At 40.0% G+C, this 15,849-nt stretch overlaps 1 protein-coding gene across 2 annotated transcripts in view; it reads right to left on the bottom strand.

Moving 5' to 3' along the window:
- Window positions 1-15,849, bottom strand: part of WDR72 (WD repeat domain 72) — a 565,895-nt gene that overhangs the window by 445,178 nt on the left and 104,868 nt on the right. For both annotated transcript variants that reach the window (XM_069765969.1, XM_069765968.1), the window contains 3 exons: window positions 11,826-11,990; window positions 10,147-10,253; window positions 99-177 (listed from right to left, as the gene is read on the bottom strand). In XM_069765969.1, the coding sequence (XP_069622070.1) occupies window positions 99-177; window positions 10,147-10,253; window positions 11,826-11,981 (342 nt within the window). In that variant the 5' untranslated portion in view covers window positions 11,982-11,990. The remainder of the gene's footprint in view (window positions 1-98; window positions 178-10,146; window positions 10,254-11,825; window positions 11,991-15,849) is intronic.

Genomic DNA, 15,849 nt, shown 5'->3' with positions numbered 1-15,849 from the left:
TAGTCCAGGATACAAATAGCAGCTTTTGAAATAAAGGTTAAAGGTTGTCAGTAAGCTTTTTCCATAGCACAGTGTTGTGACAAATCTTTAATACTTACGCAGATTGCGGTGTGCCTATATGGCAGCTTTGCATTCTCCACGCAGTGGCCGGTGTTGACATTCCATACACACATTTCCCTGTAAGACATAACCTCAGGTTAATCGATGTCATTTCTACTTAGTTGGTTGGGACAAATCTGTGACACGGATTTTTAAGTTTAAAAACTGTATTTAAGAGAACACTTATCATTTACGTAGCGTTTTTGTTACCGATTACTGGAGAAGAAAATGTTGCGGTCATTAAGACTAGATGGCATACAGAACGTATTCCCTTTTGTTTAGGTAATTACACCTTGCTGTCCTGCATCAAACTAACTTTAAGGCCATGGGTGGAATAAAATGAATTGTAGGTATACTGCCATTATGTCTCATCAATGTGTCACTAGAAGTATCATTCTTCAGAACTACATCCTCCCGAAATTGGGTCATTTCGCAGAACCTTAGCAATACACTTTTTATGCCGTGACTATGTTATTTTCCAAGACCATTATTTACTCCGAAGATGAAACAGCGCCACCATGAGGATTAGTTTGTGATAGCTTTAGGTCTTTACAGATTGGAGATTATAACTGTAGCTTTTAAGACTAAAAATGTGGTTGACCCTAGAAAATGCTTAGAATAATTTGTTTTCATGGAAACATTTTTATTAGAAAATTACCGATGACCCAAAGACTGATGTTTCAGATTTTCCTAAGATGAATGCTGTCTAATACTAGTTATAATAAAAAAAAGTATACAATTATTATGAGCTCATCAGCCGATTCATACTGCCTGAAACAAGGGTGGCATAATTATGAGACCAGCTGCGTTACTGATTCCATGTAACATGTTAAATTAAGTATACTTTAAACATTGTCGGGGTATGATGTAGTTAAGATTAGAGGTGAGCAAATTTTTCTATTACGATCAGCGGCAAATATTATCTTTGCAACATTCGTCAAACACAGTCGAGCATCATTAGTGTCAATGGGAATAAAGATGAATGAATATGTTTCGAAACCGATCATCAAACATAAATTAGGCACGAATAGAGTACCAATGTGGCACGAATATGACAAATTCAGACTCAATGACCGATTCCGAACATATTTGCTCAACTCTAGTTAAGATGACTAGTCCCAGAAGCAGATCCCTGGCAGCTTCTCCACAACACACTCCTAAGGGCCGATGGAAACGACAATGTATTCTCTCATCTGAGAGAATCTTGACGATTATGCTAATCACATTCTGATCACACTCTAATCAGAGTGTCAGCAAAGTGAGATCCGATTCTCTCAGATGAGAAGAAGATGGAGACAATAAATTCTCCATCTTCTCCATGCTATCAGTCCGAGGAAATCGTACTGCACTCAATGTCATCAGAGTGCAGTCCGATGGTTTCCACTGACTCATTCATTTGTATGGCCAAGTGTGAACCGAATATCATATCCAACTCGGGCAGCGATTTTATTTTCCTCTGAATGGCATGGTTAGACACAAAAATCTGACATGTGCCCGGCCCCATAGAACAACAGTGGTCTGAGTGTGATGTTTTGTCGGATCGCACTCAGAGCACAAATACGGTCATCTGCATGAGCCCTTAGACTGACTCTTTGTAATAAAATAAAAGCAAAAAAGCAAAGGTCTATCCCTACGTGAAAATGTAGGGAGAGACCTACAGGCAAGCCAAGAGACCAACTGCTGTTTTAAATAATGTTTTACCTAAAAACACCACTGCATTTCAGAATGAAATATACATGGTTTCAATAATGGAAACGGTCTTTGATTCATGCTTCTCGGGATACAGGCAGCATGAAACTGCTGACAAATTTCACTTTAAGAGCATGTTCACATGTTCAGTATTTAGTCAGAATTTTACATGAGTAATTGTAAGCAAAAATCAGGAGTGGAACAATCAGTATAAGTAAAATAGACACTTGTGTGTTATGACCTGGTGGTCAGGACAATAATGGACCTGGTGGTTAAGAGCACATGGAATGACCTGATAGTTACTGATATTAAAGGACGAGCTCTGGGACGTGGGAACTCTGCTGACCGCAATCCCTAATCCTATCAAACACACTAGAAATAGCCGTGGATTGCGCCTAACGCTCCCTATGCAACTCGGCACAGCCTAAGGAACTAGCTAGCCATGAAGATAGAAAAATAAAGCCTACCTTCCCTCAGAGAAATTCCCCAAAGGAAAAGGCAGCCCCCCACATATAATGACTGTGAGTAAAGATGAAAATACAAACACAGAGATGAAATAGATTTAGCAAAGTGAGGCCCGACTTACTGAACAGACCGAGGATAGGAAAGGTTACTTTGCGGTCAGCACAAAAACCTACAAAAAGACCACGCAGAGGGTGCAAAAAAGACCCTCCGCACCGTGCTCCCTCTGCATCCCAGAGCTTCCAGCAAGCAAGACAACAATAAAAATAGCAAGCTGGACAGAAAAATAGCAAACCAAAGAAATACAAGCTGGAACTTAGCTTCTGCTGAGAAGACAGGTCACAAGAACGATCCAGGAGTGAACTAGACCAATACTGGAACATTGACAGGTGGCATGGAGCAAAGATCTAAGTGGAGTTAAATAGAGCAGCCAGCTAACAAATTAACCTCGTCACCTGTGGAAGGAAACTCAGAAACACCCACCAGAGGAAGTCCATGGACAGAACCAGCCGAAGTACCATTCATGACCACAGGAGGGAGCCCGACAACAGAATTCACAACACTTGTGCACCACTTCTGTATTTTTCATCCACTCCCGGTCTTGGCTTACAAATACTGATGCAAAATACTGACCAAATACTGAACATGTCCGAGATTTCATACAAGTACACCATGTTCAGCATATCATGTCTAAACTCAAGTCAAATACCCAAATTAACCCAGACTGGCTTTGGTTGGAGCTTATACTCAAACTCAATCCCACACCCCCTAAATTAATATCTAAACTATACCATAATTTAATCTCCCCTCCTACTAATTTTAAACCCTTATACTTATCCTCTTGGGAATCTGAGTTGAACATATCTCTCTCCAGTAGGGAATCAGAACAAGTACTAGGACACTCGCATGGGTTCTCAAGATGTGTCCTGTTACAGGAGAATGCTTTTAAAGTCCTCTCCAGATGGTATAGAACCCCCGAGTCGCTCTATCATCTGGGCCTATCAGACTCTCCTCTTTGTTGGAGGTGTATGAGTTCAAAGGGCTCGTTATCACACATATTCTGGTCATGCCCAGCTATCACTAAATTCTGGAAAGATGTCTTCGGCCGACTCCGCCAAATTGGTTTAAAAACATGACCTTCTCCCTCTTCTAATAGCCGCAGCCAAACACTTGATCTCCTTACATTGGAGACAAACGAACCCCCCTCATATTGATGAATGGACCAAAAAAGTCCAGGACATCTGTAGGATTGAGGAATTGTCCAGCTGGGATTCTCATTCACACGACAAATTCTTTCGGACATGGCTGCCATGGCAAATGTCGACTGACTCTACTTCACTGCCTTCCACCAGATATTCTACTTAGCTATACAATTTGGCTCCCTAAGATTTCATCATGTTTCATTACGCTACACTGTGATGGACCCGGGCATTGCTCATTCACCTGGCTATATTAGTATTAATTGATATTCTCACTAGCACTCTTTTCCAGTTGGTCAAAATTACCTGACTATTCCTTGGTGTTTTAAGGTCTTCTTATTCCCGTCTTCCTCTGACGAATGTTTTGTTCTTCAGGAATTTCACTTGACCATTACATCCCTTTCGGTACATCCCAATCCTCCTACCCCCCCCCCTCCCTCCCCCGTTACGGTTTTGTTGTTCTCTGTTCTTATGTTAATGTACGCTCCATTATCGCCACCGGAATTTATGCAAATACCAAAGCTAGGGACACCTCTGGTGAACAATATACACAATTTGATACATCTGTATGGTAGAACTTATCCTACTCAGTCTGTAATAGTATGTCTCAGATTCATGTTTCATGTTTTTTTTGTTCATGTATTTTGAAAAATTTGAAAATAAAAAATTTATAAATAAATAAATACTGAACATGTGAACCTGGCCTTATTTGAAATCTATGATATACAGTAATGAACGAAAGTGTTTGCACTCTTGACATTGTTACAGAAAACCAAGTATTTCTTCCAGAAATGTATTGCAATTACACATGTTTTGTTATATACATGTTTATTTCCTTTGTGTGTATTGGAAGAACCCAAAAAAGCAGAGGAGAAAAAAGCAAATTGGACAAAGTTTCACACAAATCCCCAAAAATGGACTGTACAAAATTGTTGGTACCTTTCCATAAATGTGAGTAAAAGTAAACAATTTAATTTCAAGCATGTGATGCTTGTTCAAACTCACTTGTAGCAAGTAATAGGTGTGGGCAATATGAAAATTACATCTGAAACCCAATTAAAAAAAGGAGAAGTTGACTCAATCATGGCATTGTGTCTGTGAGTGCCACACTAAGCATGGAAAACAGAAAAAGGAGAAGATAACTGTTTGAGGAATTGAGAACCAAAATTATTGAAAAATATCAACAATCTCAGGGTTACAAATCCATCTCCAGAGATCTTGATGTTCCGAAACGTGCGTCGGGTGTGGTGGGTCCCTGGCTGGTGGCTTCCATTAGGTAATTAAGTTCCTTTCTTTACATACAGTGGGTATATGATTATACTCCGTGGCACCGCGGCTGGTGATGATCTTGCACCTTATGTTTATTTATTCTTATATTCCTTGTGACTTTGCACATTTGTGGTTATTTATCAGTTGATGCTATTATACAGTTAGGGCCAGAAATATTTGGACAGTGACACAAGTTTTGTTATTTTAGCTGTTTACAAAAACATGTTCAGAAATACAATTAAATATATAATATGGGCTGAAAGTGCACACTCCCAGCTGCAATATGATAGTTTCCACATCCAAATCGGAGAAAGGGTTTAGGAATCATAGCTCTGTAATGCATAGCGTCCTCTTTTTCAAGGGACCAAAAGTAATTGGACAATGGACTCTAAGGGCTGCAATTAACTCTGAAGGTGTCTCCCTCGTTAACCTGTAATCAATGAAGTAGTTAAAAGGTCAGGGGTGGATTCCAGGTGTGTGGTTTTGCATTTGGAAGCTGTTGCTGTGAGCAGACAACATGCGGTCAAAGGAACTCTCAATTGAGGTGAAGCAAAACATCCTGAGGCTGAAAAAAAAGAAAAAATCCATCAGAGAGATAGCAGACATGCTTGGAGTAGCAAAATCAACAGTTGGGTACATTCTGAGAAAAAAGGAATTGACTGGTGAGCTTGGGAACTCAAAAAGGCCTGGGCGTCCACGGATGACAACAGTGGTGGATGATCGCCGCATACTTAATTTGGTGAAGAAGAACCCGTTCACAACATCAACTGAAGTCCAGAACACTCTCAGTGAAGTAGGTGTATCTGTCTCTAAGTCAACAGTAAAGAGAAGACTCCATGACAGTAAATACAAAGGGTTCACATCTAGATGCAAACCATTCATCAATACCAAAAATAGACAGGCCAGAGTTAAATTTGCAGAAAAACACCTCAAGAAGCCAGCTCAGTTCTGGAAAAGTATTCTATGGACAGATGAGACAAAGATCAACCTGTACCAGAATGATGGGAAGAAAAAAGTTTGGAGAAGAAAGGGAACGGCACATGATCCAAGGCACACCACATCCTCTGTAAAACATGGTGGAGGCAACGTGATGGCATGGGCATGCATGGCTTTCAATGGCACTGGGTCACTTGTGTTTATTGATGACATAAGAGCAGACAAGAGTAGCCGGATGAATTCTGAAGTGTACCGGGATATACTTTCAGCCCAGATTCAGCCAAATGCTGCAAAGTTGATTGGACGGCGCTTCATAGTACAGATGGACAATGACCCCAAGCATACAGCCAAAGCTACCCAGGAGTTCATGAGTGCCAAAAAGTGGAACATTCTGCAATGGCCAAGTCAATCTCCAGATCTAAACCCAATTGAGCATGCATTTCACTTGCTCAAATCCAGACTTAAGACGGAAAGACCCACAAACAAGCAAGACCTGAAGGCTGCGGCTGTAAAGGCCTGGCAAAGCATTAAGAAGGAGGAAACCCAGCGTTTGGTGATGTCCATGGGTTCCAGACTTAAGGCAGTGATTGCCTCCAAAGGATTTGCAACAAAATATTGAAAATAAAAATATTTTGTTTGGGTTATGTTTATTTGTCCAATTACTTTTGACCTCCTAAAATGTGGAGTGTTTGTAAAGAAATGTGTACAATTCCTACATTTTCTATCAGATATTTTTGTTCAACCTTTCAAATTAAACGTTACAATCTGCACTTGAATTCTGTTGTAGAGGTTTCATTTCAAATCCAATGTGGTGGCATGCAGAGCCCAACTCGCGAAAATTGTGTCACTGTCCAAATATTTCTGGCCCTAACTGTATATGTGTACTTTTCATGTATATGGTGCATGATCGCTATCAGCTGCTGCGTCGGTGGAATTGTGATATATACGCAAGATTTTTCAATATATTCTACATTTGTCAAGTGATACTGCGTCTTGTTATACACATCATGATATTTTGGAGGTAATTTTATGTCCACTTAGCCATTTTTTCAGCCATACCTGCCGGTTGTTCCTGCACTTCGTTTTCCCCTATTTTTATACATATGTTTTTATCTTTGCTATATATTGTCTTAAATAAAGTTTATATAATTCTATTTGGTTTTGCTCAGCGCAATTTTTGGAGATATTGGTAATTATCTCTTGGCTTGGTATTTATTTTGTGAGGAATTATAGGTGTTAATAATTTGTCCATAGTGCGCAACATAGTCAAGAAGTCTACAATGGCTGGCACTGTAGCTACTCTCCCTTGATGCAGACGCAGAGAAAAATTAATGAAAGGTTGCAACTAGTGATAAGTGAGCAGTAAACTGCTCCGATGCTCGGTACTAGAATCGAGCATGTTAGACTGGATGGGTGCTCGACTCGAGTACCAAGCATAATGTACGTCAATGAAGAAGTCGAGTATTTTTCTGAGAAAAAGTACTTGAAGGGCTGGGAGAGAGATGAAGCGAGAGAGACAAGGAGAGATTAAGCAAGAGAGACAGAGAGGGATAAAGCGAGAGAGACAGAGAGAGATGAAGCGAGAGAGAAAGATGAAGTGAGAGAGATGAAGCGCGCAAGTGAAAGAGATGAAGCATGCAAGAGAGAGAGATAAAGCGAGAGAAAGAGAGATGAAAGAGAGATAAAGAGAGAGATGAATAGATAGAAATAGAGAGAATATATTCCCGGTTTCAGTGCTGCACTCGGCACTGCACGGTACTCAACCGAGCACCCAAATGCTTGATAGAGAATCGAGCAGTGGCGAGCAAGCTCACCCATCACCAGTTGCAATGAATGATAGTCCGTGTAGTGGATAAGCAGCCCCAGTCAAGTTCCATAGAAATTCAAGCTGCCATGCAGGTTCGGTTGCATCAGTGTCAGCTCAGACTATACGTCGATATTTGAATGAAAGGAAATGCTGTGGCTGGAGACCCAGGAAGACCCCACTGCTGCTTTTTGATAAAGCACATCATTCTACTGTTTACCAAAAATGAAATGAGCCCTACAAAGAGAGGAAAACAGTACCTACAGTCAAATACGGTAGAGGTTCAAAAATGTTTTGGGGTTGCTTTGCTGCCTCTGGCACTGCGTGTCTTGACTATGTGCAAGGATAATATACGTGAGCACTACTCCGAGGGTGCACAGGTAGGTTCCCACACCACTTGTAATAGATACAAAGAACCTGGCACTCAACTTAAGCGTTAGCAACTCCGTATGTTTATTGCAGTACCAAAAAATTTTTCGGTCTGAAAGACCTTCCTCAGTTGCGTACTGCAGTTTATAGGAGCAAAAAGTGCCACTGCTTGGTACAGAGTCTAGCAAAGACCACCTCCTCTGTGTTGGTTACATGGAAAATATGACCATCCGGTCGTATAAGGGGGGTGTAGTATCTCCCGATGCTTAGGTGCCGTGTTGTCAGGCGTGACACGGTGACATTCCTCTCTCCCAGGACGAGCGGTCACGCCTGACAATACGGCACCTAAGCATCGTGAGATACTACACCCCCCTTATACGACGGTCATATTTTCCATGTAACGACCACAAAGGAGGTGGCCTTTGCTAGACACTGTACCAAACGGCGGCACTTTTTGCTCCTATAAACTGCAGTACGCAACTGAGGAAGGTCTTTCAGACCAAAACATTTTTTGGTACTATAATAAACATACGGAGTTGCTAACACTTCAGTTGAGTGCCAGGTTCTTTGAATCTATTGACTATGTGCAAGGCATCATGAAATCTGAAGAAGAATACCAAAGGATTTTGGGTTGCAATGTAGAGTCCAATGTCAGAAAGCTGGGTTTGGATCCTAGGTCATGGTTCTTAAAGCATGACTATGACTCCAAAAATGCTTCAAGAAGCACCCAGAAATGCATGGAAATAAAGCTCTGGAGAGTTCAGAAATGGACAGCAATGAGTCTGGATCTAAATCCCATTGAACACCTGTGGAGAGATTTTAAAATTGCTGTTGGGAAAAGGCTCCCTTCCAATATAAGAGACCTGGAGTAAAAGAAGAATGGTCCAAAATTTCAGTTGAGGGGTGTAAGAAGTTTGTTGATGGTTATAGGAAGCTATTGATTGCAGTTATTTATTCCAATGGTATGTGACCAAATGTTAAGTTGAGGGTGACAACAATTTTGTCAGGACCATTTTTGAGGTTTGGTGTGAAATTTTGTTCAATTTGCCTTTTTTTCCTCTGTTTTTAGGTGTTGTTCCATTACACACAAAGGAAATAAGCATGTGTATAATAAAACGTGTAATTGCTAAGATTTTCCTGGAGAAATAGTTCATTTTTTGGAACAATTTCAAGTCTCTCAACACTGTTTGCCAAGTTACAGAGAGCACTGGCAGAATAGATATGCTACGTTTTAGATTCACAGTAAATTTGAAATATATGTAATGTAAAGAATGTTGCTGCTGACTAATACTTCCTGGGAGGTTAATTGATATTCTGGAAATCTCAATAAAAGTTACAGCCTAAAATATTATTGTAAGTCTCTGTAAGGTTAAATTGAGATATGTTGTATTTCCAGTTCCGATTCCTGAGTTTATAAAATTACATTCACTTGTACAGCTAATAATTTTAGTGCACACCATGTTCTTTGCTTTGTCACATTTTAAGTTTCCTACATTGTCTTGAAAGATTTAAAAGGTTTGCCCCATTTCAGAAAATCTTGGTCCCTGGCTGCAGTTTGTTATCTGGCTCCCAGCATCCAGTATTGGCTTCAGCACTAACAGGAAACAAGAAAAAGCCGTCTCACCGCAGTTGCCTAGTCCCTCTGGAGCATGGAATGAACATCACTGCCACCGACAATAATGATCAAAATGTGGTAGAAGTCCGGCTCAAAAAATGATTAAAACATCTCCACATGCATCATATGTTCATAGATCAGAACATTTATACACTTCTGGTGCACTTAGCACCCTTACTCATGAGCTCAGCGGCTGTTTCCGTCTAGACAGAACATGCTCCTCAAAGCAACTGACGTTAGCGCCACAGCCAGTAAGAAAAATCAGGAGCAACACCAAAGACTATTTTTGCCATTTTACCTATTGCCGGTTGTCTATGTTTTTATATGAAGATTTTGGAATAAAGTTTGTTGGAGTGCAACCTTTTGATGCTGGACTTTTTCACTACCAAAGACTCGGTACTAGTCCCAGACACAGTGAGAAAACTGCAGTTTAGATTTTAAAAGCAAACTGCAGCCAGGAACCAAGATTTTTTGAAAGTGGTCACTCTCAGTTGCCATCCACCCTGAATCTACAAAAGCTCTACTTGGGTACGTAATACAAAGCCATAAATATTTTCAAAAACGCAGCAAAAAAATCCTTTTTTTTTTCAATTTAATATTTTTTGTTACACTTGAATAATCAAGCGTTTAAAATATTATTTTTTTTAACTTTTCCACAGTTAACCAACAGAATTTAGGGGGGGATAAAATATCCCTGTACTTACCCATTTTCTGAACCACTAACCACATAAGGTTGTTTTTCAAAATCTCGCGCTCTCGCTAAGCATGTAATAGCAGCAGTATGGCCAAACAGAATTGCTTTAGATGTAACCTAAAAAAAATTAAGAAAAATTTAACAACACAGCAGAACTGTGCACATTTAGGGTGCAGAATTGATTGGTTGGGTGTTCTGTATAATATTACCAGTGTTACTCTCGTCTACAATAAGACACACTTTCAGCCTTCGAGGCCCTTTGGGCCAGATACTTCTGATTTAAGAGATGTGAACCATAAAATTATACTCCTCAATGGCTGATTCTCTCATTCCAGCCGGAGTCAGTCAGTATTCTCATATAATTATAATTCTACTGGTCAAACTAAGGCATTAATAGCACAGAATTCCAGATCACTGATGCCAGACAGAATTCTAATAGGAAACTATTATTTATTAATACAAAGTTTCCAAAATTGCAAACAGCGTTCAACTAAAAAAAAACTAGTATTTCTATGAATTTGGACTAATCAATAAAGCAACTATGCAGCAAACATCTCTATGTTACATGAGTATATAGGTCACTGCTTTTTGACTTGACATACCAATGCACTATGTAAGATACTTAAATTACTGGATGTTTATAGGGTATTGATATAAAAGAGTATATCATTTTTTGCTTCAGTTTCTACATGAACATATTCCTGCCAGGCTGAGCATTATGTAAGATACTATGATCAGGTTTTATATCTTTGTGCTTAACTTTATTAACCATTTGCATGTATTGAGGTTACTTTGTAACAATATATACTGAATAGTAAGACATAAAGCATTGAGTGATGCAGAAGGGGCAATTTTGTTCAAGAGATAATGCAAAGCGGTTTCCATTTTTAATATGGTACCATCCACATGTGTGCATGTAGGAGCTTTTAGCAACTCAAGCTGCCCACTGTCAAAATTGAAAGTGTGACTATACAAGGCGAATGTATAGTCAACATATCCACTGCCTCCAAATAACTTGTCCTGCAGCCCACAATGCACCAATAGTGGCAGGTTCTTGGGGAACACATGATATGCTGACTATACATTTGTCATGTATGGTTAAACTTTTACTATAGGTTAACTTCAACTTAAAAGATTAGCTTTTTGATAACATTTCCTTAAAAACATTTATCAATCCTAAAATGCACAGCACAACATATATTGTTTCTAGAAAAAATATAATTTTGCTTGCAGGGGTTCTCCCAAAATTGCAAGTTATCTTTTATTCATGGAACCCTAGTGGATGGATCACTAGTGATCCAACAGTGGGATTCTAGAACTCCAAAAACAGGAACCTGCATAGCCCCATCTTGAATGGTGTCTATACTTAGCCTCTGCTCTATTTGTTGTCTATGAAACTGCTGGTGAAAGCTGTGTGTTCCTCAATTCTTTCTGACAATGCCAAAGACAAAGAACGGTGTATAAGCCGAGCATGTATACATCCTCTCCGTTCCAGAGGAGGTTCTGGAAAGTATTGTTCTAGAGCCCCATTCTCGAGATCACTGAAAATCCCAGTGGTTGACCCCCTGTAGTCAGAAAATTTTCCCTATCATAAGGATCTTATACATTTTGGGTAAACTCCCGCTTAAAATTTTGTTATTGATCTATATTTCAACACAAACCGCTTTAAAAAAAATTTCATTTACAAACCTTCATGTCCATTGACAAATGCCACAGACATATCTGCCCCTCGAGGCTTCCAGTGACAATTGTTTTCTGATCATCTGTTATCATCATGGTGGTTACACTGTGAGCAGGAGCCCGATTTCCCCATAATGCCACCGCCTGGGTAGTACTCTTCATCATGAGCTTGACCTATAATTAATGAGAAAATTTGTGTCAAACAGCTACAAATTCTACAGCAATAAATTTATTACAAAAGAGAATTTAAACTAGTGTGCAATTGTGGTGCCATTAAGAGATAGTCATTTAACTCAGGACTGACAATTTTCGTCTCCTTTTTTTCAAGAGGGAAAAGTTATAAAGAAAAAAGATGGAGTAAACAATGTACACCAAATTTTATAACTATTTTAAATACTTTTTAATTACACTTCAATCATTTTGTGTCCAGTAAAAGGGTTAATTCTAAAAGTAGGCAACAATTGCACGAAAGTTATAAAGGACATGTAACATTTTTGGCTCAAAAGATTCATGAAAATGTATGCAGAATGTAAATTACTCTTCAGTGAGGAAGAGAGCAAAGACTCTAGTGTCAACTATCAGAGGTAGTAATGCTCAGATTCAACATATGCTGTGTCACCTCGAATAAGAATCCAAACCAGAAGCTCCAGTTGCATACACATGTTTCAAGGTATTTGCCCCTCACCAGTGCAAAGTAGAACTAGCCGGAGGGGGGAGAAACCTTCGACAGGTGGCATAAAGACTAAAATTGCCTAGTTAGTGTTGGGAGACTTATAGGCCACTTGATTATCCCTTGAGAATTGAAAAATAAAATAGGCTCTTCAAAGAGGAATTGGATGTAGCTATGTTGCTCTCCACAAGAAGAAACTTTTCCCCTTATGCCACTTGTCAGAGGTTTTTCATTCAACCAACCAGTTCTCCTGCTTTGCATTGATGAGGACTTTGAAGAGAAGGAATATAAACCAGCTCCCCAGTGATGCATAAGCTGAGTTTCGGGAGCACGGACCTGCTATGTCCAGGCATGAAGAATCCAAAAGAAGAAAATGTCCAGCTTCACCGAATCCGTGAAACAAAGTTTTTCAAATGGAGTTTCTGATTTGGCATCCTACTCAAAGTCAGGTGGAAAGCCCTTTATAGGGTGGATATTGACTTTTAGGGCAGAGACAGACTGCCATGTTTCTCGTGCCAGAATCACATCGTAAACCTCGTATTGCTGTTGGCTCTCAAGACCTGAGATTGACAGCTGCATAGAAATACATCATACTGTCTTGCTCAGGTCAGGAGAGGTGCCGGCCAGTGTGTGCAGTGCGATGCGATCCTCGCATAAGTTATACGGCAGTCTGACTCTGCCCTTTGGTTTGCTACCTCCAATAGGTTGCATTAGATAGCCTCTTCTGAGAGGAAGAGAACAGGGTATTTGTATATTTAAATTCCTAGGGGAGTATTGCATGACCTATAAGTCTCCCTTTGCCATATTGGCACCCTCCACAAGGATAAAATGTACCCTTAAGAGCAAATATATGCTGTACCATGGAAAGCAGAAGCCTCCCTGCATAGTAGACACTAGGTTCACATTACGTTATGTGAACCCGTTTAACGGACTACGTTACACCGCAGCATAACGCGTAACGTGTAACGTAGTCCGTTAATGCTGCCATTGCTTGTAATGGCGAACGCATCGCTAGCGCACGCCCACATTGGGCGTGCGCTAGTGATGTGCCATCATTTGAGTGACGGACAGTGAATGCTGCTTGCAGATCGGGGATCTGCGCTAGCGGGATCGGCAAATGCGATCCCTTTTGGGACATTGCGTTAGCGCCGTCCATAGCGGTATGCGCTAAACGGACTGCCCTAACGCAATGTGAACCTAGCCTAAAAAATCTCTCTGGTCCAGTGTTCACTTGCTCTACCTCGGCATCCTCATTGAGCCCAGTGTTTGGCTGACCCCACTATTGCAGCCTTAAAAGCAAAGACCAATGTAGAAGTGGTGCTACAGTGGTAAGGGCTTCATTAGGTAAGTAATCTATTTTTTTCTACTTTGCCCAGTTCTATATGAAACCAGACTACCCTTTTAAAGTGGACATGTCAGCTTTTCAGACATTTACGAATGATCCAATAGGAAAAAAAAACAATCACCATCTTTGGCAAATACTGACAAATGCACTGGCATCCCTGACGAGTGTGAGTCTTATTAAATGATATTTTGCAATCCTTCTCTGAGCGAATATGTGACTAATAGCAAAAGACAGAAATATTGATGAATGAATAACTACAATAAAAATCTGGATTTCTGTAGTAATATGAAAAACAAAAGGCTAAAATAGTTTAGTAAGAATTCTGAGGCCATATATGACATAACAGTTTTGACTTTAAGTGAGTTATTTTATGGATCTAGCAGCATCATATTCTGTACAGACATAGTCATTGGGACTCACAATCTAAATTCTCTATCAGTATGTCTTTCTAATATAGGAGAAAACTGGAGAACCTGTTGGAAACATACACTAACACAGGGAGAACATACAAATTCCTTGCCGATGTTGTCTTTGGTTGGGGTTGAACCTGGAATTCCAGTGCTATAAAGCAACAATTCTAACCACTGAGCTACCGTGCCATTTTAAGTCCTGTATATTACTTTTAATAGAAGTTCATTACACTGTATTTAGGTATTATTTACTATCAATGAGAGATTTATTTTTCTCTTTTAAGACAAGTGAGGTCATCATAAAAACAGATGTCGCTGAGTTGAATTTGTCATTTAGTACTATACGTATATTGTGTCTTTGTTTATGTGCAATTCCACCTCAATGAAATTGGCCTGTCGAAGAGTGCTAGAAAACCTATGTATGCAGGTGGGAAAACTCACAGGAAAAGAAAACAGAGCCAGAGGTCAAATAAAACAGCACAAACATAGGTCAAATGTATAGACCATAGAATATAGAACCAACAAAGTACTACACAGCACAGTACCATCCCAACAGGCACTATGTATCCTGGCTTAGGCTACTTTCACACTAGCGTCGGTACGGGGCCGTCACGTTGTGTCAGCCCAACGTACCGACGCATACTGTCAAGCACCGCACAACGGGGCAGCGGATGCATTTTTCCTGCGCATCCGCTGCCCCACTGTGAGTTGGGGGGAGGTTGGGGCGGAGTTCCGGCCACGCATGCACAGTCGGAAATGGCAGACACAACGCAGCAAAAAACGTTACATGTAACGTTTTTTGCTGCTGACAACGGTTGCGACGTGTGGCAAAGCATCGCAATGCGTCGCTAATGTTAGCCAATGGAGTAAAAATGCATCCTGCGAGCAATTTTGCAGGATGCGTTTTTTCTCCTAAACGACACATTGCGACGTGCAGTGCATGACGCTAGTATGAAAGTACTTCTTCACAGGGCATATCCTGAAGAAGCACAAGCGAAACGTATGTCAGTATGCAGACAGCCTGTTAGATATATGCACTTGCGACTTTGTCGTTTAGTACTTTGTTGGTTCTACATTATATGATCTATGCATATGGTCAATGTTTGGGCGCTATATGCAACCCATTTAGTACTTTAACATATCTTTATTATATGTACTATGTTCCATATAACCTGACCCCTGGGCTCTCTATTTTTTGTCTGAGTATTTTTCCAGATTTACACATGTTTGGTTTCTTCAACTTCTTGTGAATCTATTTCATACAATTACTTTTTATACTATAATGTATCATGTAGTATCTGTTTTTCTATTCCTATTTGCATCTATAATGTAGCAGATAACAGATCCTTATACCACAATTCCATTTCTTTGTTCCTAGAACAGAATAGTGAAACTGACCTCAGAAATGCAGGTGTGAACAGAGTCTTGAGCGAAACAAAAAGGTATTAGGTTTGTCTGGTTTGTGCCTTTAAAAACTGGAATGTATATTTTTTAAACCTAGAAACTCATTGCCTTTGGGGTGGAGAGATAATATATTCAAGTATTGCCACAGCACTGGCCTTTGTGAGTGATCTGAACTAGCAGTATTCCCATGAACCTGTAATCTGC

This window comes from Ranitomeya imitator, chromosome 4 (assembly GCF_032444005.1).
Source record: "Ranitomeya imitator isolate aRanImi1 chromosome 4, aRanImi1.pri, whole genome shotgun sequence".
Lineage (NCBI taxonomy): Eukaryota > Metazoa > Chordata > Amphibia > Anura > Dendrobatidae > Ranitomeya > Ranitomeya imitator.
This window is presented reverse-complemented; position numbering and strand designations above follow the sequence as displayed.